Source organism: Lingula anatina, chromosome 2 (assembly GCF_051362555.1).
Source record: "Lingula anatina isolate TDL-2025a chromosome 2, LinAna3.0, whole genome shotgun sequence".
Taxonomy (NCBI): domain Eukaryota; kingdom Metazoa; phylum Brachiopoda; class Lingulata; order Lingulida; family Lingulidae; genus Lingula; species Lingula anatina.
The window spans coordinates 11,332,883-11,357,264 of NC_141768.1; the positions used below are offsets into that span (position 1 = coordinate 11,332,883).

General features: G+C 36.8%; 1 protein-coding gene across 5 annotated transcripts in view; it reads right to left on the minus strand.

The window, feature by feature from the left end:
• Window positions 1-22,424, minus strand: part of LOC106171914 (uncharacterized) — a 69,543-nt gene extending 47,119 nt beyond the window's left edge. For all 5 annotated transcript variants that reach the window (XR_015332735.1, XM_087003652.1, XM_087003653.1 and 2 more), the window contains exons 1-3: window positions 22,284-22,424; window positions 22,087-22,193; window positions 149-699 (exon numbers count right to left, since the gene is read on the minus strand). Coding sequence is in view for 4 of the 5 variants with exons in the window: in XM_087003652.1 (XP_086859778.1) it covers window positions 149-699; window positions 22,087-22,193; window positions 22,284-22,294 (669 nt within the window). In the remaining variant the exon portion in view is untranslated. The remainder of the gene's footprint in view (window positions 1-148; window positions 700-22,086; window positions 22,194-22,283) is intronic.
• Between the last annotated feature and the right edge of the window lie 1,958 nt (window positions 22,425-24,382).

Here is a 24,382-nt window from a genome sequence, read left to right on the forward strand (position 1 = left end):
AAGCTAGGAAAGAACAATACAGAAAGTCCTTTAGTCTTTTTATATTAGAGTGACCAAGCCCCCTCCTCCAACCCCCATCTACACCCACCCTTAGTAATATCTCAACATTTTCTTTAATCTTCACAGCATTAACACATAATAGGCCTACCTGGAAATGGCCTCCAAATGCTCCGCCCTGCCCTATGTACAGCGTAGATCCAGGAATGAGCATCAGTGGCTTCCTGTCTTCGAAGGTCACTGTCTCGTATTCCTCGCAGTCTAAGTAAAGTGTAATACTCTCCTGATAAACCAAGATTGCAAATCTCGACCATTGTTTTACAAATTGGGGCACCTTAAAGGTGGCAATAGCAGTGGCTGTTGGCTCCAACTCCTTATGTTTTTCTAGCTCTGTGTAAATAAGTACTATATTTTGGTGTCCGTCCACCACCTCTGTGATATTCAATCCAAACTGAAGGACATTTGACATGGGATTCACTACTGCAAATAAAAATCCTCCTTCTGCAGAGAACTGTTCGACAGTGACCAGAATGGAAAATTCTGCAAAAAGAACTTTAGGTAGATATGATAACACTGGTTTCTGAATGTCTGCATTATGCTTGATCTGGAAAGCTGGATAGCCATCAAATCCACTGATGAATGTTACATGGGGTGTTAATGGCCTCACATCAATTGCTTGTAGTAAGTCTGACTCCCTAGGTTCTGAAACAAAGAAAGTATAAATATACATAACATGTTTCAGCAATTACATGTGATCTTTTCTGATAAAAATGGTCAAAACCATTTATTTCAATATACATATTTCAAGAAATTCATAAATAGATGCCATGAAAAAAAAATTAAAATCTTTTGTGAAATGTTGATAATTAGAAGAACACATCAACTATTAACCATAACTCAATATGTTTAGCTCAAACTAAAAATACATTAATCAGCAAAGCTTCAAATGATGTTTGTGGGTTTTCTTATGTCAACTGGTAATAAAAAAGCACTGCCTAATTATCTCTAATGGCAGACTTCGTGTCATGTGTCATAAAGTTTTTTAATAGACAATTCTGAACATTTAATGACCATGAAAATCTTTGCCACTGTGGCTAAGTGTAGCACTACCATGAGCCAACTGACATTAATAGGGGCTCTTTGAAGTCCCTCATTTGAAGTATGTTTCAAGCAGGCAACTTCTCTGAAGCAGGTTACTATGAAGGCAAAAGACACAATTGCCTATGCCAGCAGTGGACCTGATACAGAGCAAAACATTTGTTCAGAATTAGAACCACTTCCGAATTTTTTGGTTGACCTGACTTGTTTTTCTTCCCCATATCTGATTATAGAATCTGAAGAACAACTCCATCAGACATTTCAAATTGGTTAAATTTGATGATTGCTATCTTAAGTGTAAGTTTAAGTGAAACTGAAGTCAGCATACATTAGCATGCACAACACTGAGAGTGTTAGTCAGACAGAAGAGTCCTTATAAAAACACTAATTACGAAAGTAAAAAACAAATGTTTTCTTTTTTTACATTTGAACAACAGGTGCTGGCTTCTTAACACTGAAATCTTAATCTCCCCAAAGACCAAAAGGTATTTGCTGGACCAAACTGTATATTATTTCGAACTGCAGACTGTCTAATATGGAGTTGATTGAAATGTTGAGTTTTTTTCACACATTAACTGCACAGCAACTGGAATGAAGCTGGTCCTTGTTTATTTCTCTCACAGCTGGTCAGCTTAATAGCCAACAGCTATCAACTGAATCAAGTAAATATTCTTCAGGTCTAGAAGTTCTAGACCATGGATTCTTTGAGTTTTCTACAGGATTAAGAAGGTAATCATTTCTATACATTCTTACCCTTGAGATCCCCCCTCATAGATATGTCTACATTATGTGTACAAAACAGATTGCATACCAAAGTCCAAGGCTAAAGTTGTCAGACAATATCTTTCATGAACAAGCACAATGCCGTCAATTTCACACAATTTGTTGACACCACACTAAAGACATATTTGAAAAATTTAAAGTTCATCTAAATAACGTACTCCCTCGTGCATTAGAAACTCATCAAATATGATCAGTCTGCACAAAAAATGTCCCTTGAGTTCAGAGGATTTCTGTAATGATTCATGTCACTTTGTCTTTGTATACAGTAAATATCCTTCAAAGTTAAGAGGTTGGCTCTGATTATTTAAGCCATCTTAGTGCTAAAAGAAGGATTAATATGACTCAAGTCATTCTGTGAAAAGATTCCTTGGAGTAAAAGAAATATAATACTGATCCCATTCATTTTGTGTACATGTTCCTCAGAGTTAAAAGCATGACTGTGGTGAAGTCCCACTTAAAGCCGAAAGAGCAGGTGCTCTGCACACCTGACAGTCAGGACATACTATCCAGATGACCAGATGGTCAGTAACCGTCCACACAAACCTGGTGAGGTATGATATGCTGACGGGCATTCATTTTGGGATAGGTAACTTAACTCAGTGGTGGACTTGGAGAGCAGATGTTATGTTATAATGGGTCACAGGCAATCCTAATATAAGATTTTGTTTCTTATTTAGTAAAAGAGTGAATCCATTAATTTGCACTGTTCAGGATACATTTTCCTGTCTTGATTCAGGTTTCACTCACTGCTGTCAATTTATTCAATTATTGTCATTGTAAAATTGCTTTCAAAGCAGTTGTTTGTTTATTTTTATGACAGACTTGATGTGACTACCTGGGCTGAGCAAACCATCCTTTCATTTCTAAACACAACTTGTGTCTCACTCAGCCAAGGGTAAACATTTTGTTGTTAAGAAGATACAAATTAACCACCATTACTTACATTCCAAATCAATTTCTCAGTTACAAAAACATTTTGAAAGACATTTCCAAAACAAGATGGTCAAATCTAACCTCCCACATTGAACCCAGCATCTTCATGATAAAATGTCCAGGTTAGACATTAAATGTTAAAAAATAGCAACAAATATAAATTGTTTATCATACATGCTTTCACTCATGAAATAGCTGGCATTCTATAATCTATGGGAGCACAGTAACAGAGCCTGTTAGTTTATAATAAATCTATAATGTAAAAGCACAGATGCACAGATGAGGATTCTCCTGGGCTAACACACATTACTTTTCCTGAGCATCTGTGAATGTGGATTCAGACCACCAGCAGAAGACCTCTGAAACATAATTCCCTTCACATGGGTCAACAACTCCACTGATAACTGACAATGTCTCTTCCTGTTTCCCAATACAGGATCACATGGCAAGAAAAAATGCTAAAGAAAAAAATTCAAATGCCCATGCCCAGTTTGTTTAACAGAGACATAACTAAGTATCCATTACCTCTCTTGCCTAAAGCAATACTACAGAAAACTGAATAGTTTCAAAGATGGTCATTATAGCATTTAATTGAAAAGCTTGATTTCTTTGAGTAACTATGGCTGACTGCATAGCTGGTTTCCTGCAGTAAAATACTGCATATCTGTTATCACTACTTTCTAATATTCCTTCCATAAAAAATGCATTGAAAAGAAAAATATTTACTATTTATGTTTCTACTACAAAAGACCAGACTTGCAGTAGACCTTGGCTGAAGAAAACATGTTATACATAGCAGATTGAAAAAAGACATGACTTCTCCTTTAACACCTCGGTAACAAAGGATATCCACTGGACTCAATCAGAAGGGTAAATGCAGAGGTGTGCCTGACATGTTTTTACAAATCAAACAATCATGTGGGTGCCTCTTAAAACACGCTGCCGGCAATTGAACCGACCACTCACCTCAGCTTAACCACAATACAAAACCTGGATCACAATTCTAAGTGAGAACATCCGATCACCTTAGATCACCTCTATTACTGTACCTGGGTGTCATTTACATGTATGTAAAATGTCTTGCACAAATATACCAGTATTCAAACTAGCATCTTCAACATGACATGGAACTAATAAATATCTGAATCTCCAGGATAAGCTTGAGATGAATGTGTATTCTTAACAGAATTCTCACTGCACAACCAAGGCAGGTGACTTTTTTTTCTGGATTTTTAAGTATTCTAACTATATATGACTAATATTGCATATTTTGATGCATCATGTGCTGAGGAAAATGAATTTTATCTGCTTTCTTCTATGTCCTACAAGTACAGATCTGGGGAAATATACCAACTATGTCATAAGTTTCTGCCCTGGAAGCTAGTCAGATAGGTTTTTTTCATCCTTTCATGTGCAAGCTATAGGGCATAATTATAAGAAACATACAACCTTCAGTAGTAGCTGGAATGAAAAACTTTTTTAGCGCCAGCAACATGCTGTTATTATGAGATATACTTTACATTGCAGTCGTCATGTTCACAGTGGATGTCAGGGAAGTGACATTACAGAAAGTCTGCCCACCATTCCAACCACATCATATACAGGTACACACAATGCCTGAATGCCCCTCAGCAAACTGCCGCCTTCACTAACATCCCTTCATTCTGATCAAAATGAAGTGCTAACATCAAACTATAATCTTTACCTACAACAAGTTTATTCACCTCAAAATCAGTATACCTGTGATTTTCTTAAAATGATCCATCAATGTCTAAATTATAGATTCCAGTAGAGCAAACATTTTCAATAAAACATGTTCTGACTTTTTAAACTGATCCAAAAATGTCAAAAAGAAATGCATCACTAAGTCTCAAATTGAAATGACTGAAGAAAAGTCAAAGAAAGAAACATTTCCAACGCTGTGAGGCCTGTAATAAAATGCAATGTGATGATTCTTAGCTTCCAATAAAAGGCAACAGGATCCAGCACAAGGCTCTACTTACCACCTGTGGGGAAACCAACATCAGACTTTGTTTCTTCAACTGATAAACCGAACCTAGCTAAACCCAATGTTTTTACTAGAAAAGCTGTTACATTTATTTTATAAACAAATACTAATAGCCATAATACTCAGTACATATGATTCTTCATAATTTTCTTTTTAAGGTACTGAGACACAAACACAAGAAGGTATCACCCTGCTGGAATCAGTCCTCAAAGTCAACCTGCACCGCCAATCAAGTTAAATGAATACTGGTACTGTATAAGAATAGTATGTCACATTGGGGGAAAAGATTATGAATAAATCAGGATGGGTGGAAAGGTTGAAGCAATTTGACCTGTACCCTCAAATCTTTTTATTGTATCTTCTTAGTAAAATGGAATGTACTAGATGGCACTGGCTTTTTTATACCACTTTACAGGTAATCTGACAAATGTAGGAATGTGGAGCAAGACATGCTTTGCATTTCCTTGACGAAACAGATATATGGGAATACCTGCAAGGTCTTTTGCTATTTCTCTGCAAATATCCAAAACAAGAAAATATTTACCATACAAAATTTTTACAAAAATGTCGTAAGTACAGGCCCGTAGCCAGCAATTTCAAAAAGGGGGGTTCTTTTTCTGAAAAATTGGACCTTTTCCCATAAAAACTGCATGTACCTAGATCAAATTTTACCCAGAGTGGACCTTTTCCCAGCAAAAGGGGCGGTTCTTTCGTTCCCCCCAAACCCCCCCTGGCTACGGGTCTGTAAGTATTAACACAATATTTCTAGAAATATACCACTAAGCCTTACATATTATACTGAAAACATATGGAAGCCTAAAGGTATTGGGATATAATATTTAAATGTTTCAAAGATAAAACCCTATTAACATAAAGGTTTCAGTTTTAATTCTATACAAAATATTCTTTGGGAAGAATTCTGAACATGTGCATGAGTTAATGCCTTTAAAAGGTATCTTTTGTAACCTCTGAATCTTTAGATTTAAAATGTGCAGTTTCGAACATGCAACAATATAAATAAGGGTTTCATGACTGATTAAACAAACAATTTCACACCCAGTTTAAGTCTAATGACAAAGCAGCACTGCTCAATACAGAGAATCAATCTCTGCACTGCTGAAATTAACAGATTTTGATGGGGAGGGCAATAGTTAAGTTCTCACATCTGTTAGCAGGTTATCAACTGTAAAAGTGTGTAATATTACATGGCAGTATTCTTGTCATGCTTCTCTCCACATCATTTCACACTAAACCAGCCCCAGACAGACACAGTCAGCCCCTTGCTAGTCATCTGAGTAATCAACTATGCTCAGAACATCCTCCCAAAGAGAGGCAAACTTTGTTATCTCAATGCCACTAAAAAAAAACAGGTGCTTGACTAATACAGGGACACAGTATGCTGGTGGGGATCAACTGAGACACAATAGAGCATTCACTGAGCACTGAGTTCCTTACCCAGTGTAACATGGTAGTCTGTTTTATGCTACTGTGCTGGGAATGTGTTGTATCTGTTTGTTATCAGCACCAGCTGAGAAAAGTGGTTCCAAGTTTGCTCTACCTAATGGGGTTACAACAATATATCCAGTAGTACAAAAAAAACATCCAGCTCCATCCAATCTGTTGCAAAAAGGGGACAAATGTACATTTTTTTCTTTTCTTTTTATTAGACAATCAGATGTTCAAAGAAATCTAATGTTAAAATGTTCTGATGCCTACAATTGCTTGAACACTGTACAAAAATACTGAGATTGTAGATGGGCAATAAACATTTTAACAGATAAGTAACAATTTTCAGGCCTCTAAAATCTAACCCTAGTAAATGTCAGATCTAATAAACATACAAACAAAAATACCAAGATAAGAAATTGTCTTTTATATATTTTTAGAAAAAATGTTAATATTCTTAAGCATGCAGCCAGGCATGACCCTAACACTAATGTCTTCAGGAATAACCGTTTTTAAAAAGTTGGGATTTGCTTTGCTCAGAAAAGTATTAATGTTCTTCTTTAACAGTGGGTAAATGAAGTAAGAAAATATTGGCCTTGAGGGAGAAGGATATTTTTTATAAGTCAAGTTGTATACATTATAAACTGAGCAGCCCTGGAAAGAAGGTGATTATTGTAAAGGACTTCTGAGTATATTCTTGTTAGCCTGGCTAAATCATCATTTAACAGCTGAAGTCTGAGCAATGACAAAGCAACAGACAGCAAACACATCTGCAAACCATGCTATTGTACTCTGTCTATAAACAAAGGAGAGCACATGGGAAGCATACAATCAATCATTACCTAAAAAACCACCAGAGCTTAAAATTAAGAAATTCTCCAGAATTCTCACGACCTTCCTCCATAATCTTTGACAAAAACGGAGCCATTTCCATCCACAGCTTTGTCTTTGTTTACTGTATTTCATATTCTGGACATTTTTTTCCTGGGCATCATTACTGTATGTTAGCTCTGATTGATTTCATCCTCTAGATCTATTTTGCAGACCACTACACTAAAAGGGTCCCGAGAGTGCATGTGGCTTTCTCATACAGCGGGATATGTTAGGCAGTTTGTAATAACATTTTTGCTCCCTTCCTGACCACCTATAAATCTCCTCCTACAGTTAACACACGTTATGCCATCTTATGGGCACTTTGATACCCAGTAAAATGAAGAAATAACACATTAAGAAATTATTTATATCTTTGTGTTAGTAAACTCTCATTCTCCAGAGGAAAAAAAAACATGATGGAAATTAATGTCCTATATCATTCATGCCACCGGTAGTTTAAGTGAAGAGAAAAATTGATCAAAGACTGCAAGATTATATCGACACATGAGAAGGCTCCATGTCACAACTCAATGTGACGGCCTTATATCAGGTGCTTTAAGTTTGTACAAGAATACTCCTGGTCAAAAGCAAGCCCAATGGATATAATCACTGGTAATAAGTCAATCACACAAAGGGACACTGACTGGGAACTTATACTGGTGTGGTGGTGCAATTTAAGGACATTGGCAGAGCAGACATCTGGGCTGATACACTGGGTTCTCAAGAATAAAATTTGCAACCAAATAACTGGCATATTCAGGCCAAATCAAAATGCTAAAATATATCAAAGATAAAATTGGCTGAAATACTGTAACATATTTTACACTTCCCCAGCCAAATTAGACTATATTTAGCATTTGGCCTAAAGCTACCACACAGGATGAACCCAAATAGAAATAATCATCTAGCTGATAGTCTTTCGAAGTTTATTCAGAAATAGATCATCCAGTAACAAAAGTCTCTTTTAAGAAAAATTCTGCTCATCTTTAAGAACCAAAAATGTCTGATGTTTGGTTCTGCCACTGCACAATAAAAAGTATCCCAAAATAGTTTATTGCAGACATTTCAAGTTTAATACTCATTAGCTGAGAGGAAGATTAAGGAGGCTGTCAAGAGGATGGGACATGTTAGTCACAGTAGCAAGCCTCCGCCCTTAACCCAGTTGTCCTGGATGATGAGGCCAAAAAGGTGTAAGCAAACCCAATTATAACATATGAAAATAAAGTATACAGACTTAATGGTAGTCTGCTTTAGAAAGGTTGAAAGTATCAGCAGGGTCCGGGAGATCACATGCCCCCGATATATACACATGCTTTGCACCTTAGAAGTACCTTACGTGACATTCCAGTGCACTGCTGCAGAACCAAATTAACCCTTTAAATATGAGAAATAAACTGCCCTTTTCTCACACTGCCTCAAGCTACATGTAACAAATTTCTATGTCAGACAAGGTTTAATTTTCAAATAAACCACACAGCAGCACTAAAGCCTGTATCCTATCCTCAGAAATATAACAGTGACTATTTTCAATTTAAAATTGTGTGCATACAAGCAGACCACATAACCATATGTAGTAATATTCTAACCAGGTAAATGCAAACAATTTTTACTCCAAATCCTCCCTGTGGTCAGTAAGTATCTGATCTTTTTTAATGATTACTTCCGCAGCTGTGTGGGTAGAATCCATTTATCTTTTAACTTCTGCATTCTTTAATCAGCTATTTTAACAGGAAATAGCAGACTGCATTGACATACTCAACAGAATCCACATTGGGAGATGTTTTCATTTTGATCTGCACAAGTGGTCAACCCTACGTGAAACATAAGCTCACAATTTACGTCCCACAAGGTAAACTTTGTAATTCCTGGAGGTCTTGGAACCTGCCTGAACTCTCAGAACTCTAGGAATTAAGCACTAAACAGTTTGACCATCTGCTGGCATGGAAAGGCGTAGTTTTTATGGTGTCCATTTTACTAAATTAGGGAACAACAAGGGTCTAGAGGGTTTTTATTCAGTCTTAGAGTAGTCTCCTCCAGGAAAGGAATTGTACATGTAGTAAAAAAGAAAAATGTCCATTAACTCAACTTTGCATGGATCATTTTCTCTAGTTGAAGAATGATAAGTTACAGCCCATGAAGTTTGACAGCATGTTATGATTCAGATGTTTTTACATATTGTACATTATCAGTCATGCTTAAACTACTTTTATGAGTTAGCTCTTTATCAAAAAGGTCAAAAATATGAAACGGATACAAATAAATAAGGACTTTCTATAACACGAATGGGGATCAAAATGATTTTTTAAAGTATCCTCGACATACAGAATCAAATTCTCATCATAAATTTAGCATCTATTTAGTGCACAGTCAGTAATGTGCTTGGACACTAGACATTAGCAGCCAGAGAGGTTCTGGAGGGCAGAGGCACAGAGTGAATGGCCTAACACCTAATTACACTGTCTGGAGCAGTCAGGTCAGCCAGCACAAGACACATTGCTCTGATTCCACTGCACAGAACAAGAATACTAAATGGCACATCATCACAGTGGAATACTTATATAGTCACATTCACAAGTACTAGTAGACTAACTTTTTAGAATACTTGGCATAGTTTTAAATCGTTGTCAGATTAAACTGATTCAGCATTACAAAGTTAGTCTAGTTGTAGACACCAATAATGTTTTCTTATAAAAGAGATATTGCCAAATCAATAAGACAAGATGGCGTGTTTTGATTCCCTGCTACATAACAGTGCACTGATTCATTCTCATTACAGTCAGTAGATTAGGCACTACTTTCACACCTGAGTGACTTCTAACTGGCACATCAAGTCAGGGGCAAATCTAGCTGCTGTTCCTTACAGCAGGAGACAAATTATCTAATTATCTTAATGGGGTCTCACCTCCCATAAAGCACCAAATTATTCCCTCAAGACTCAGTGAAGACTGGTCACTGGCTACTGTGTTCAGGGTGACTACGCATGTACTCCACTGCAGCCAGAAATTTCAAAGAAGGGGTGGGGGTTCTTTTTTTAAAAATATGGACCCTTTACCCCTTTAGTTGATCCAAATTGAGAAATGGCATAGAACCTAGAGCAAATTTTGATTCAAAGTGAACCTTTTCTGGTCAAAAGGGTGATTCTTTTAAATATCTCAATCTTTCCTTCCTTGCCTTACTGATTTCAGAACCATGGGTATTTTGTTATCAAAGCTTAATGTTTGCAAAATTTTCTCTTTCTATAGGATTTGCACTTCAGGAATGTTTAAACTTTTATGTTGATCCTAAAACAACTGAACTGGGCTACAAATTTCTTTTCTCAGTGTTCTTTGACTTCAACTTAATACCTTTAATCTCGGTCTGTCATACATACCCTTCAGGTAAACATTATCGTTTCTTTTATCAAAGAAACATAGCAGACTAAATAATGCTTGATTTTTATATTAAATCATCTGCACTAAATAGAAGCTCACTGACTGCACATTATGTTTCATTAAACCCATCCAGTTTTGTTAATCCTTGGGGAACTTGACATATCAGTAACTTTATCAACCAAGGCCTAGCACCAGTCAGTAAGTACTACTAACTTTGAATGGCCCCTGGGTCATGATAATGGTCTTTAAATGAGAATAGAACACAAAGCCAAGGATCATTAGCAAATTACTCAATCAGGGTCATTACAATTGAAGTGGTTCATTGTGCATGAAATGCCACACATTCAGGCAATTTTTTGTAACTGACTTTTGTAACCAACTTTTTTTCTTGACTATTGCAAAGGTATTTGAGCATGTGTGTTATCTAAAAGTACTTCAAACCCCTACATTTTGCATTTTCAATTTCAGTTTCCAATATTATTAACTAACTTTTGTTATGTTGCAATTTTTTAACACGAGTGGCACTGTGCTATCTAAAAATATATCATTTAAGCCAATTTTCCAGCTTTCTTTTAGCTGGGTCTCAATTTCAGAATCCAATTCAATTTCAGCTGAGAAGTACAACTTTGTACAAAAAGAGATGTCTGTCTTCCCCAATTCCTTGAGAATCAGGAATGGTAATGGGTGTTGAAAACCAATTTTCCAGTGTTAGTCTCTGCACCAATGTGTGGATTTCCTGTTGTTTCAAATAACTGTTATAAAAATAACATATATATCTATAACTACTGTAGTTTTCAACAGTGTCAACAAGGGGTCAAGTTGGTCAAGTATAGTCACACCTGTGGATAAATAATTTGAGATACATTGCACTCTGTTTCATTTATGTCTGTCAGCAGCAAGCTTTAAACTGACCACACATTTGTCTGGACAGAGCTGTGGTGACTATAATTTAACTTTAATTCGACTGGTAAAAAACTCTACTAAAGTGACCAGAAGGCTCTGACTATACATTCAATTTAGAAAGCCTTAGGACTGATTCAACTGACATGCTTAAACTACAAATACTATCACATTATCTCAATTGTGACCAGTGGTTTACAGTCACCAGATTTCTTGAGGAAGTGTTTTATTTCTCATTATCATCACCCCCTGGCAGAGAAAGTGGCGGCAGATTCAGTGAAACCATGTCTGACTCAGAGGAAGTGGGTCCATCCACACGCTGGCAATCCAATAGACTTTCCACTTCATGAATCCTTCTAATCAAAGTATAGATGTCAGATAAAAATACTAATTCACTCTTGACAAGTTGACTGTCTCCAAGCAGCCTGCAGTCCAAAGTGAGCTTTGGGACACAGCACAAAGTGAGGTGTACACAGAATATAGACATAGCAGGACAGAGCACAGCACCTTAGACGTCTTAGACTGCTGATGTCAAAAGAGAGTAGAAAGTCATCAGCCAATTGTACAATTCTCTTCAACTTATGGTATAACTGCTGGTAACCTTTACCACTTCTTTACCCTCAGCTGCTCTAAGAAAGCAAATTTATTTTGTGCTTCAGTGAAAACTGAGCAAGGAGTCATAATAGTGACTTGATCCCCTTTCTACCTCCGACCTTTCAGGTGACCCCTGAATGACCAGCAGGACACGTTTAATCACATACCTTCTTTTATTTACTTTTGCAATTTACCTCATAAACACTCAATATTAGCAGCTGTTACACAACCCCCACGATTACCGAGTGAAATGTATATTTATATAAATAAGAAACATTTGTATTAGATTGAAACCCTATTAAACTCACTTCTACCCTCTTCTATTGACTGGTTCCCCCACTACATCCTGTAGGATGCTTGCGTAACAAAGGGCCAATAGAAACGTTTAACAAACTGTGTTATTTCATAATTACTTTTCAGCAAGAAGCCCACAATAGCCACAGAAAGAAGCATTTACTCACAATTTTCATGGTTATTTTGACAGATTGACAAGTCCAGTGAAGAATAAGGCACTAGTACTTCTAAGCTGAATGACCATGCCTCATGTTACATTTACTGCACATTTACCTTACATATTCTAGATTTCAAGTTACAAACCGTTAAAATCATAATTTATAAAAGCCATATACTCTCCACGGTTCAAGTGATTTATTTTCTCCAGCTCATGCTGATCAATGTCAACATTTCTTGTACTGGATTTAGGATAATCCCTTGAACAATTTTTTCTAGATCTTTCATGTTATCAATCATCACTGACTTACTCTCAATCTAAAAAATAACAATAATAATAAATAAATGAAATAATTCATGTTTTCATGAATACTTTTTCTTAAACTGGTTTATTTTAAGATCAAATAGCAAGGTTATAGTCCATTTACATCCAGTAACTAGTTACATTCTAACATAAAAACTAGCATAGAACAAGAATGGCACTCTGCTTACATTGGCAGGAGGCTTGAAGTATCATCTGGAGTATTCTAATAGCTATTTAGTACAGATATTTTCAATAAAAAAGACAGTGGAGGCATGGCAAACTACAAGTTGAACCAGACACGGTTCAATGTAGTTAATGGAATGAGCCGAGTTCATTTCTAAGTATGCCTACCAGGGATGAGAGGAATCTTTAGAAACCCAATTTTCTCCCCATCTATCACAGAAAATACACCCCTTATCTATTAGAAGCAGGATTTAGCACATATGTAATGAGAAGGGCAAATAAAATTGCAGTGAAATGTCAAGATCACAAATTGGATATAAAATCTTTGAACCTGTTTGAGCTTATTTTCTGATGCAGAATCGTGTTTATTCAGTCTGCTCCTTTGAAATTATAGACAACTTGAAGTCAATTCTTACTATCTCCCCTTGATTAACTGTGTTACATACTGGTGCTATGATCAGGGTTAAGATCTCCGTGGAAGGTGTGAGGATCTCATTGGGGATTAGAGTTACAATTATCCACCTGACTATTGAGACTAAAATAGTTTGAATAGTAGATTTCCTTATCAGAATTTTCCTTTGCCCACACTGCCTCGTACACAAGATAGACAATATTTTCAAAAAAAAAATTTAACCTTCAGATATATCAACTTTTATTACAAATATCTAGAAACAAGCAATCTGTAATGACAAATGGTCAAATCAAATGTTAAATATTACACCACAAGGCAAGATTTTCAGTCATTCCTCTCAAGGAACAAACTCATCACTATTACAACCCTCACTAATACAGCACTAACACAGGCCCATAGGCGGGGAAGGTCCAATAAGCCCTCCTTTTTGGCCAGAAAAGGTCAGCTCTGAATTACAATTTAATCTAGACTAGGTTCTATGCCCTTTCCCCAAGGTGTAGTGCCTGAAGAGGTAAAAGGGTCCCCTATTTTCAGAAAAAGAGCCCCCCTTTTGAAACTGCTGGCTACAGGCCTTTGATAGATTGGACTGCAGGATTCAGTGTGTACTGCAGAGATGTTGGCACTGCCTACTATGTATACAACTTTATTTTCTACTGCAAATTGTACTGTAACTGTAAGGGCACAGGTAAATAAATACACAGTTCACATGATGTTTAATTCAATAAAATACCACGTTATAAAGAAGAAAACATTTGTTTTCATTCTCATAACAAAAGCTGAAACTTTTCATTCATGTTTTAAGGGCTTGTTCTTTATTTCAAATATTAAGATTTTGTTACAAGTTCAACTCATAATTCTAACAAAAACGGCTAAACCCACCTGCTCAAGAAAATGATTGTTTTTTTAAATAACTCTCTAGTACCCCAAGCATGTTTTTGTTACAAGGGCAGTTAAACTGAAAAACATTCCATATGATCACAAAGAATAAAATTGTTTCTTTTTGACACCAGGTACATAAACTGGCCAGAGTGAGAGACCCCAAGGGGGCAAGAGAGGTGAGAAGGTCCTTTTTATCATTCCAAATAACCATACACTTAATTTCACAAGGACAAATTTAAATTAATTGATTTTCTTCAGCTGTATCAATTTCAACATAAAGATACCTCCTAGGCACAAAAATCAAATGCAACCCTCCAAATTAGGAGATATAGAGGCATCTGCTTACCCCAGCACAATATCTACAGCTACCCAGGTGGTACAAGATTTACTGTTTCCTGCTTCATTACTTTTACTTTCACAACTTTTGCTTGATCTAGCAAAATTTAGTAAAAAATATCTTGAAATGAAAATAAATCTTGAACTAAAATTTTTTTCTATATCACCAATAATCTATTATCAGTCGTCATCCTATCATTCTAATCATACGGTTCTACTGAATAGTCTCACAGTATTTCTTTATATGCCTGGTACACCTGCACATCTTACAGGCCTGTAGCCAGGGGGATTCAGAAGAATTCCCTTTTTGTCGGGAAAAGGTCCCCTCTGGATAAAATTTTATCAAGGTACATGAAGGTTTCATGTTAAAAGGTCCATTTTTTCAGACTAGGCTGAAAGACCCCCCCCCCCCTTTTGAAATTGCTGGCTACAGGCCTGACTTAGTTGACTATACACACACTAATTGATTATGAAAGGGCATAAATTTCTCCCAATAACCAGACCCTTCAGACTTCCAGCTGCAGAAATAGAACAGTTTAATGTAAAATGCCTTAGTTTTGCCCAATAAAACAACGATTAACATTTCAAGTTCAGCACTTAGAAAAGTGCTAGTTTATCAATTCAAGTGCAACTAGCAAATCTGAACAGGCGCACCTCAAATGCCAAATTCATTCACTATTATCTGACAATTTCAAGCAAACTTGGCTTGGAAAAAAATCAAAGGCAGTCTTCTACCAAGCCCTCACAATGCAAATAGTAGTTTTAAAGATTATGACAGGTGACAATAATGCATCACCCCTCACTCCAATTCATATCAAACAAGCAAATCACCCCTTTTACTAAAATGCACTTTCTTTGCATCAAACGCAATCCTCTTTCATTGCAGCAACATCCATGTTTAATGTAGTACACACATTACAATCATATATAAACAAGATATATATCTACTGAGCAAACAGTAGTGTTACACCTTGTAACTCCTGACAGACATATATCACTCACATCAGCCCGCATTACACTCACTCACACACACTCTCATCTAGAAAAGCATCCATTATGATAAAGATCATAGATACTCTTATAAATACAAGTGGGCACTTCAAATGTTTTACTTTTTAGTCCCCGGCACTGTCGCCTCTGTCATAACACAGGGTTTTTGGACACATATATCACCTTTTCAGTAGCTCTTGGCTTTTCAGGTCTGCTGCTGACCTGGAACAAGGCATCCCATTTACAACACCAAAGTAAAGTAAGTGATTTGTACAGGGTCACTTCTCTTACTGGACAGAAGGCATTTTTCAGTGTTTTCCTTCCTCTGCACCCTTTTTAAATGCCATTCCTTTGATTAAAGAGTCAGGTAGGAGATGCTAGCCAGCAATAGTATGATTCTATAGCAACTGCCTGGACCAAAAGAAATTGTATGTCCCCTATCTAGAGTTGTGCTCAAATCTACTTTATTGCCCAATTAGTTGGTAATCTTATTACGCATACAACATGCAAAAAGTCAGTTAAAATAATATTTGTTCACAAATCAAAATGTAAAATTTATTGTTTGATCTACCCCATGAATCCTTTTTTTGGTGTCAGTCATCAACTGCAAGTTCAAATGTTAACACTTCAAGTTTTTCAAAAATAGTTGACTTTTAACTGTCAAAATTACCTTTGCTAAATCACATACACAGTTGATTTTTTCAAATAAGGTGACAGAAAATGGAGCATGCCAACATGTCAAAAAACATTTTCTAAAGCACACACACACAACTATTTTTTCTTCTTCATTTATTAAGTAACAGAAAAAAGCATATGAACTTCAGGTCTCATAACACAGACAGATAGTTAAATAACCCAACAAACATTTCTTTTGAGGTGAGATATTAAATTCCAAGTAGCAGAAACAGCCATTTCCTGACTATATGCGGTTAATTCAAATGATTGTGGCAGACATAGTCCTGTAGAGAGAGAGAGAGAGAAAGAGAGAGAGAGAGAGAGAGATGGACTTTAAAATAAAATAAGGACAAATGCTATATGTAAAAGCTGACAAGAAGGCCAAGAAGAGACAGACTGAAGGGATTGTCACCCCTTGGGAATTGTGTAAGAAAGGAAAATAATGCATTCCCCACTTTTCTGCCTTGCATCACTACCTGTTGACACACGGTGAAGCCTGACAAGGTAAAGGTATTATTTCCACTGAAAAGACTTAACACAACACAGGGCAATCACCAAAGCAAATATTTCTCTCCAGACAGACAACTCTGCACACAGTCCAGGATGAGGTAACGACAAACGATGACAGGGTGGCACACGTATTAGCCCAGAGGGACACTGTTTGAGGAAGCCTTCTCACAATAAAAACCCTTTCCTCTTTGAAGATTACAAATCTTATCAACACACCATGGGACATGGTCTCCTGACTTCCTCTACAGACATGTACAGACCAATGTAAACTGTGGTTATGTACCCTGCAATTTAACACAATGAAATGTGTAATATTAGGTCTTGATTATCCACATGAGGCTCACTTAGTTGCCCCGTGCGACCGCCTTGTTTGTCCAGATGAGGTTGCACGTATGGCTGCAACTTTGTAGTACTGGATTTAACAGGATAAAACTGCAGGGTAAATCACAATTTAAGCAAGGCAGATCCGAAACTCTCAAGTTTAAGAGTTAAACACACAATTGCATGTCCAAATGTTTGGCATGCTTAGGCCAGTGGGGTGAACTGAGTGCACTTGTTACACCAAAAACTTGGCTGGAAAAAGTTGCTTTTGTTAAGAATTTCTAATAAAGGGCACACTGATTAGAGTTCCTCCTATCTCAAAGAGGGTCCATTTTACCAAAAGACAGCCCCAGTATCTCTTTCAGTCAAAAGTGTCTTTACACTTTACAATGTCAGGTAAAAGGCTTTCACTATACTTAGAAGTGATACCTAGATATTAGTGTCACTTGGGATCAAATGCCACTCTCTGGATCCTCTGGTGGTCTGGGGGACGTGTAGACACTGCTGTACTATCTGACTGTTGACTGTTGAAGTGAGTATTTATTATAGACATTATCTGGTTTATGTCAAAATGTTACCAAAGTGATATGTGGAGAGGGGGTGAAGGAATCCCTGTCTAAGGCCACATTCAACCAAAGTTGATCAGTGGACTAATAGATCTGCGGATCAAATATGGACAACCCAATTGAAAGCTTGCCATGTAATCCCTACAAGGAATCTATTTGGTGCCTATTAGAGGGTTATGCAGCAAGCTTTCAAATGGGTAAAACATATTTGATCCACAGATCTGTTAGCCACCAGATCAACTGGTTGTGAATATGACCTAACATGTACCACAAGTTTTGTTGTTAAAAACACCAACTTACACAACTTGCACTAATTAACTGTCAAAAAACAAACTAAGTTCATATGGAAAAATCACATGAAAACTGTTAATAAATTTACCTTAATGCATACTTATACAGTGAATGTCAGATGCCTTTCAAAAACAATTTCTGCAAAAAATCTGTTTTTCAGACTCCAAATCTAGCAGTGTAACATTTTATAATTATAAAAATCAAAACTGCAGTGGTTAAAAAGCAATTTCGGTCATATTTCAATAAGAATAATGCATTTTACACACACACACACACACACACATTCAAAGGATAAAAAACTTCCAACCTCCTCTGATTGTTGACATTTGGAACACTCTGGAGACACTCTGTCTCAAGGACTTCACATACTTTTCCACCACGATTTTCACCCCCAGACAATGATCACAAGCAACAAGTATGATTTGTAGACTCAACACATGACCCTACACACTCTATAGTCATAATACTGTCAACCCAGTTTTCTGTCATAACACAGTAAACCCAGTTCTCTGTCATCCCTCTGTTATAACACTGTCAACCCAGTTCTCTGTCATAATACTGTCAACCCAGTTCTTTGTTGTAACACTGTCAACTTGACAGTGTGAAGACAGAGAACTGGGTTGTCAGTGTTATGTCAGTGTCAACCCAGTTTTCTTCATAACACCGTCAACCCAGTTCTCTGTCCTTTGCGACCCTGGCCTAAACACCAACATTTACTTACTCATAAGGACCTCTCAAAGATTTTACACCACTTCTAGCTTACCACACACATACACACACACAGTGGGCATTTTCAGACTATGGACATAATCCATTATCCTTCAGTTTGGACCAAACTCATCCCAACCCTACTTTTGTCTCAAGTGTACCCAACTGTCTTAACCTCTTAAGAATATATATGGTGCTGTAAAGCAATCACCTCCCTAAGATGACTTAACAAATTAATATGTAAGTCTTTCTACACCTGTATTAGAAAGGGTATAATACCACACCTGGGAGCACCGGGGTTAGCAGGTGACAACATTCCGAGACTTGTTAAACATGACTTGCCTTCCAAACCTTACCCGATGCACATGGGTAACTACTAAAACTTGTTGTAGCTATACATAAATTTGATACTTCAATGACTTAACCTGAGGAATAAAGTTGTTTTGTATTGAACCATTTCTTGCCCAATATCTTTCTGCAAAGTGTGATTTTCTTTCTTTGTAATGTATGTATATTTACAAGTTAATCAAAGATGACATTTTTATTTTCATGTGACAAACACAGCATTTCTCAAATTTCTTTAAGTTCAAATAACACATTCTCAGATGATAAAACATTTAAAGCAAAAAACTGTTACTCTTATAAAAATGAAATTTAACACATCTTCTTAAGGGAGTATCCTCCTAAATTGTCCTAATATTTTAAAAAACTCTATCAGAATATCTCTTGCACACACAACATAACTAAGACAAACAAAATATTTGTCTTGTTTTTCACTTCTACCCTCTTTCACCACTCTGACTCTTAAGACTGGTCAACAAATTTGCATTCATCACTTTTATCCAAACACTTCTCTGAATGCCCCCTACCACAACCGCCTGGAGACATATTTACAATTGGTCATCGTCAATGGCCGTGCCGCCTTAAACCAAAGCAAAATACTTATTTCTTCAAGTGCACGCTAATTTTCAGAGCAAATCAAAGTAAGTACAATAGCCCTGTGGCTGTGCCAGACCATTTTACAGTGGACTATGGGTCCAGCAGGACACAAAACATCCAATCTACATGTTAAGCATCTAATAACAGTAGTTTCCAAACTGAAGACATTTTAAAATGCTGTCTACATGTATATCTGAAAATTTAACTGAACAAGGGACATTATCTCACTGGGGGTCCAATAAAGTAGACTATGATTTGGGACAGAAAAACTGCAATGATAGGATCGATGAGAGGCATTCTATACCGCATGTCTCGACAAGAAGTCAAGCAAAGAAAAAACTCATTCATCAAGGTGTAAATGTGAAACCTAAATTTTCAATCAGATAACTTTTTTTCAGACATCTCAAAATACAATATTTTGTCATAAGAGACATTTCCCTGTACTTAGGGAGCTCCATGCATTGTGAGCATATTAATGACTTAGCTAGGTCCCCACAACCTTTTATGCATCAATAACATAGTCAATACAGACTGTGATTTTTATTTGAATCAAAACTCCATGGCCCCGTCAAAATATGACACAACATCATGTTGGCAAACATCAAATAATAAAACCTGCTGACTTGTCAGCATGCCTTAGTCTTTTGAACAGTTAAATTCCATTTGCTACTATTGTTCCATCTAGAAAATTTCTGAGTGCACTCATTCCACAACACAGGGGTCATTATCCACCGTAAAACTTGGTAAAACAACGTTATTTGCACTATTCTAACTTAAAGGCTGATGCATAAATAAAAAGAAAGAACATTCTTAAGCTCAGATATATTTATGTGTAAGTTTCCTCAAAGTTAGCCATCCAAGAAAAAAATTTGAGTCGATCAAATTACTTAAGTATTATGTTTGTTTCTTCAGTGGTGGAAAAACCAACACCAATACAGAGCTCAGCCCTGCACAATATGTACATTTTGAGGCTCTATAAAAGTAAATTCTTATCAGCATTCACAGGTTCTGAATGAATAGCATTCATGCTCTTGCATTTTACTTTTTTTATATAAAGCAAAAATGATGGAATCTTGAAATGCCATTACTCACAACTATCATCATAGTGAAGGTGTAAATAATACTTTTAATCTTTAATTCGCCGACATTTTCCTCTTGTCAAATGTTGTCTTAGTCAATGTAGTATATACTGTCAATTTCATTTTGTCTTGGACTTGTGTTCTACGATATGCTTCATTCCTTGCAGCTCTATTAAATTCCTTTCAGGATATTAGTGTAACAAAGTTAGCTACTTAAATCTAAAGGGTTAAATTGGAAAGGAGGAGGGAAGTAAAGAAAGAAAGACCATATGTCCACTTTTATCTGAAGTAACCCCTGTGCTTTGATTGCCCATTTGATTTGACTCAGTAATCCCCTTTGGCTACCTGCTGTCACTCACTGCCTCAACAATTTATGTTTTGGACCGGGGTCTTCTATTAAAGCATAACATTATCAGTGAAAAGGAAGTTCAGTGTGTAGAACTCGGGGTCAGGACTAAAACGGCCAGGTAAACTACTATGTACCATCTCAAGCATTCTGATACTACCTGACTGTATTCTGACCTGCGCACCTTTCTGAACCAAACTCCCTTAATCCATCACACTCAAGACAAATCCATGCTTCACAGGCAAAAATAAAGGAGTTATTTTTTACCTGCATCCGGCGATCATTTAAAACATAAAGCAATTTTTATGGGTTAGAAGTTTCATTGTTGCATGAGGTTATTCAGATGTACCTGCCACTGCATGAATGGAGTTAAAAATTTGAATCACACCAAATCAGTATCGAATGTGTACTCCTACATCTACTTTGTCGTACAAGAATAACAATCACCCGGTTTGTATAAACTGTAAACCATTCACGCTGGAAGAATAGCCATGTATTTTTCTGATCCAGAAGGTCTTAACTAACAAACTTGTGATATTTGCTGATGTTACCTTACTGTAATAGAGACTGCGGGGCTCCGTGTGACTAACCACCTATGTGCCATGTATACAGTACTAAAATCTCAGAGGTTCTGACAATTAATTTTTTTATTATTAAAAAAAATCCATTGCATGGTGAAACACAAAACTATTAAAATGTCAACTCTTAAGTTGCCCAAAAAGAAAGGAAACTCAAACCCTGTTTGCAAAAAAAATTAAATAAAAAATGGACTGATAAGGGTAATAACATTCTAAAACAAAACATCAGTGTTAATGTTATGCAGTATTGTGTGGCACTGGTTGTTGGTATGAAATCGGTGCACTTGTTCCCTTCTCTACTATTTTAGTACCACCGTTGGAAAGCTTTGACACTGACAGTATGGGACAACTTATAACCAATAACTTGCGACGACGACGATAAGCAAGCACCGTGAGCGCAGCGTGTTGCAACCACTGTATAAAAAGTACAGACTAAATTTCACAGTCGTTCTTGCGAAAGATTCGCAGCAGAATGTAAGTATTTAATAATGTTTAAGCTCCTGATGCATGTCCTACCTGATGCATCCCCAAGGAAAGGGTCGCCGGCGTTCCCCAATGGTATGTCCCCTCGTTCTCCACAGCCACCGACCAACACGGTACTGAGAACGGCCAAAAACAGTGCCCTGGTGAAAAAAAAATGAAAAGCTCCGGTTAAAAATTGGCGTTCCAACGCACAGATTAAAATAATTTCCCCATTATAACAAAGGCATTACCTTGATGTCATGCCTGCACTGTTAAATGGCGGACTCCGTGTATATTTTCCGCGTTTCTTTCACACATCCAACTCCTGTCGTCTGCACTTAGGAAATCGCCTTGCTGGCTGGAGGACGGACGAGTCCACTTTCCACTCTCCGCAGGGAGGAGAGGTTGTCGCACACACTTAGGGGGGCAGCACGGTTGCAAAAAAGCGCTTTGAAAAACGTCAGTTTCATTTGAGGGGTAAAACAAACTAATTAAATTTAAGGTGTGGTCAGTGTGGCAGAAGTAATGGCACATGGTTGGGGTGCAATGACGCGGAAAACTGCAAACTTTTCTTGCCGTTTTCGCTGTTTTCGTTTCTTCAGCAGCCGCCGGCTGAGGACACGAGAGTGTAAAACGCAACAGGTGCGTTAGCTTCCCTTTATTGTTTCTCTTTACATGCATTGAATGACCTCATCGTATCAGTTGCTTTTCTTTTGATTATCAAGACCAAATTAATATCACACTGTTTGCCCTTCTCGCTCTGCGCCAATATTTTTGGCAAATGAAACACGCTGACGGGCAAAAACGTGGACCCTCGAAGTTGAGAATGACGAAAGTAATATTTACAGATTTGCTTGAAGTAAACTAAACTAAATTAAGATATGTCTTCTTTTATTTTCATTACACATAACGTATAGAAATGCACCAACTATGCTAGTATTTGGAATAACAGTGAAATATTGAGGGAGACCCACCCCTATCGGTTCCTTCCGTGAGCGGTCAAAGTGATTTGTAACATTGTTTTGTTCCACTTGATTTTTTTCTTAATATCCCATAAGCATGATGGTTTAGAATAGGAAAGTATAAGCACTGCACTAATAATCTGAACAGAATCTTGGGAGATGTAAAGATTCCTTACATTGTATGTTGTCAATGTGTATTCTTTACACCCTTTTATGTCATATTTTCATCAACAACAAAGAATTAAATGTCCCATCTTATGCAGATCACTTGAATGCACTAGCAATCTCACATATCATTGAGAGTTTATGTATTTAGAAAAAAATAGTTCACAAAATATTACATTAACTTTATTATTTCCACTTACAGTTTACTTTTTAAATAATCTAAAAACATATTGCTATATCTTTACACCAAACTAGAAATGAAAGTGGTGCTTTTTACACTTTTGTTGACTCTGCAAGCTATGTATCAATACAAAAAGTTTGGTGACAGTTAGTCCAGGCAAATGTATTTTGTCATTTGAAATCAGAGCCCTTTCTTTACAATGCGTTTGACCTTTAACTACCCCAAACAATGGCAACTTCCCTTCTGCCCATGAGCTCTTAAGAACAAATAAACCAGACAACTGTATCATTTGAATCACTGAAACTACTTGACACCAACACAGATTTGACTTCCGCTGAAAGATGAACAGATTATTATTTGCATCCAGTTAGGGAAATGTCTGTGCTATGACACATTATGTCAATATGTGTGTGCAAAAATCTGGTACAAGGTCTTCTTGTTTTTCGTTATCAGTGATGGCAGAAATAGTATTTTAGAAGGAATGGGAATGATTAGTGTCTTGTTAACAAGGGGTAGGGTGTTACTAAGAACTCTGATGGGATTCATAAGCAAAAGTTTATGTATGCTTGTATACTTCTAGGAAAAGGGGGGGAATATCATGTTATAAAAGTGCCTTAAACCATTGTGCAGAAGACTTTGAAATATGTCAATACACGTGTATAACAGAACTTCACCAAACTAACTAAAAAGGAAATTAGTTCTATAAGACATTAATACTTTCAGCTGAGGCACTTGTGCATTTGGTATTTTTTATATCTGAAAATGACCTTTCAAAATGCCATTATCGTTTCAGCTGGGTAGTATTGAACAAGATTTTAGGTAAAATCTGTCACATTTTTCTTCCATGTCGCTCTGTTCTCAAAATACTGCTCGTCAAGGTGAAATCGAACTCTGTACATCCGTGATTCCACAATAGTGATTTGTGTCATTAAACACAACAAGTTCTCCACCAGACGGTGTAACAAAAATACATAACCTCTTGCATTAAGGAAACCACAGCCCATGACAACTTTGCCTTGCTAACTACTGGTATGTGGCCCCA